Source organism: Sphaeroforma arctica, assembly GCF_001186125.1.
Source record: "Sphaeroforma arctica JP610 unplaced genomic scaffold supercont1.11509, whole genome shotgun sequence".
Taxonomy (NCBI): Eukaryota; class Ichthyosporea; order Ichthyophonida; genus Sphaeroforma; species Sphaeroforma arctica.
This window is the reverse complement of record NW_014029049.1, coordinates 1-824: the sequence shown is the minus strand read 5'-3', so window position 1 is coordinate 824 and position 824 is coordinate 1. Positions and strand designations below refer to the sequence as shown.

Genomic DNA, 824 nt, shown 5'->3' with positions numbered 1-824 from the left:
GGGATATACGTCCAGCCTGTCGCATTAAAGGGTTTGGTAAACCTGTGCTGTGTCTTTGTTCTAAGACGTACACTGTCATACGTCTCATCGTACTGGATCTTCATTTCTAGGGAATCCGCTAGATAGCTTTTAATATCCTTGTACTGCGCATCTTCGATCGGCACCATGTCCAAATCAAGAGGAGAGTAGGGGATGCATCCAAATATGTCCTCGTTCGTCACTTCACCTGTAGGTTGATCCTCAGGGATGAAGCCAAGCCATGGGGCCACAGATATAATCTGTTCACCATCATTAAGTTGACCGTCCTCGGTCTTGTTGTCAACACTAGTAACAACATGTGTCTGTTCACCGAACCCCTTATCAATAAAATCAGAGACTTCCTTCACCGTGGCAAATGTCATTGTTTCAATACATGATTCAGGCATATCTGTGTATCGTCTCATCATGATTGAAAAAAAATTTATGACGTATCTTGTATACTATACGGTGCAAGTGTACCAATGGTTTTGTTCTCAGGATGGGGTCTGTCCTTAAGTAGTGTAAAGCCAGACTACGCTCCAGCGTTTAATGAACTTTATATCGACTTAAATGATAATAACTTGAAAAAGTACACGCAACAGTCTAATCTAGATGTCTTTTGTTACGTGTCTATTGGTAGCGCTGAAAAGTGGCGGGACGATTTTGACGAACTATACCCTTATACCGATCGAGTCTACCCTAATTGGGAAGATGAGCGGCTATTTCCCCGTGAAGAAGATATACCTGATAAGGTCTTTGCAGTTATGAAACAGCGGTTTAGATTTGCCAAGGCGTCAGGGTGTGCC

The 824-nt window shown here is 42.8% G+C and overlaps 1 protein-coding gene across 1 annotated transcript; it reads right to left on the bottom strand.

Annotated features, from left to right (window-relative positions):
• Positions 1 to 81: 81 nt before the first annotated feature.
• SARC_17639 (hypothetical protein) lies at positions 82 to 401 on the bottom strand (the record flags this gene model as incomplete). The annotated part of the gene is made up of 1 exon (XM_014288267.1): positions 82 to 401. A coding segment is annotated over one exon (320 nt), but the record flags the coding sequence as incomplete, so codon positions are not given.
• Between the last annotated feature and the right edge of the window lie 423 nt (positions 402 to 824).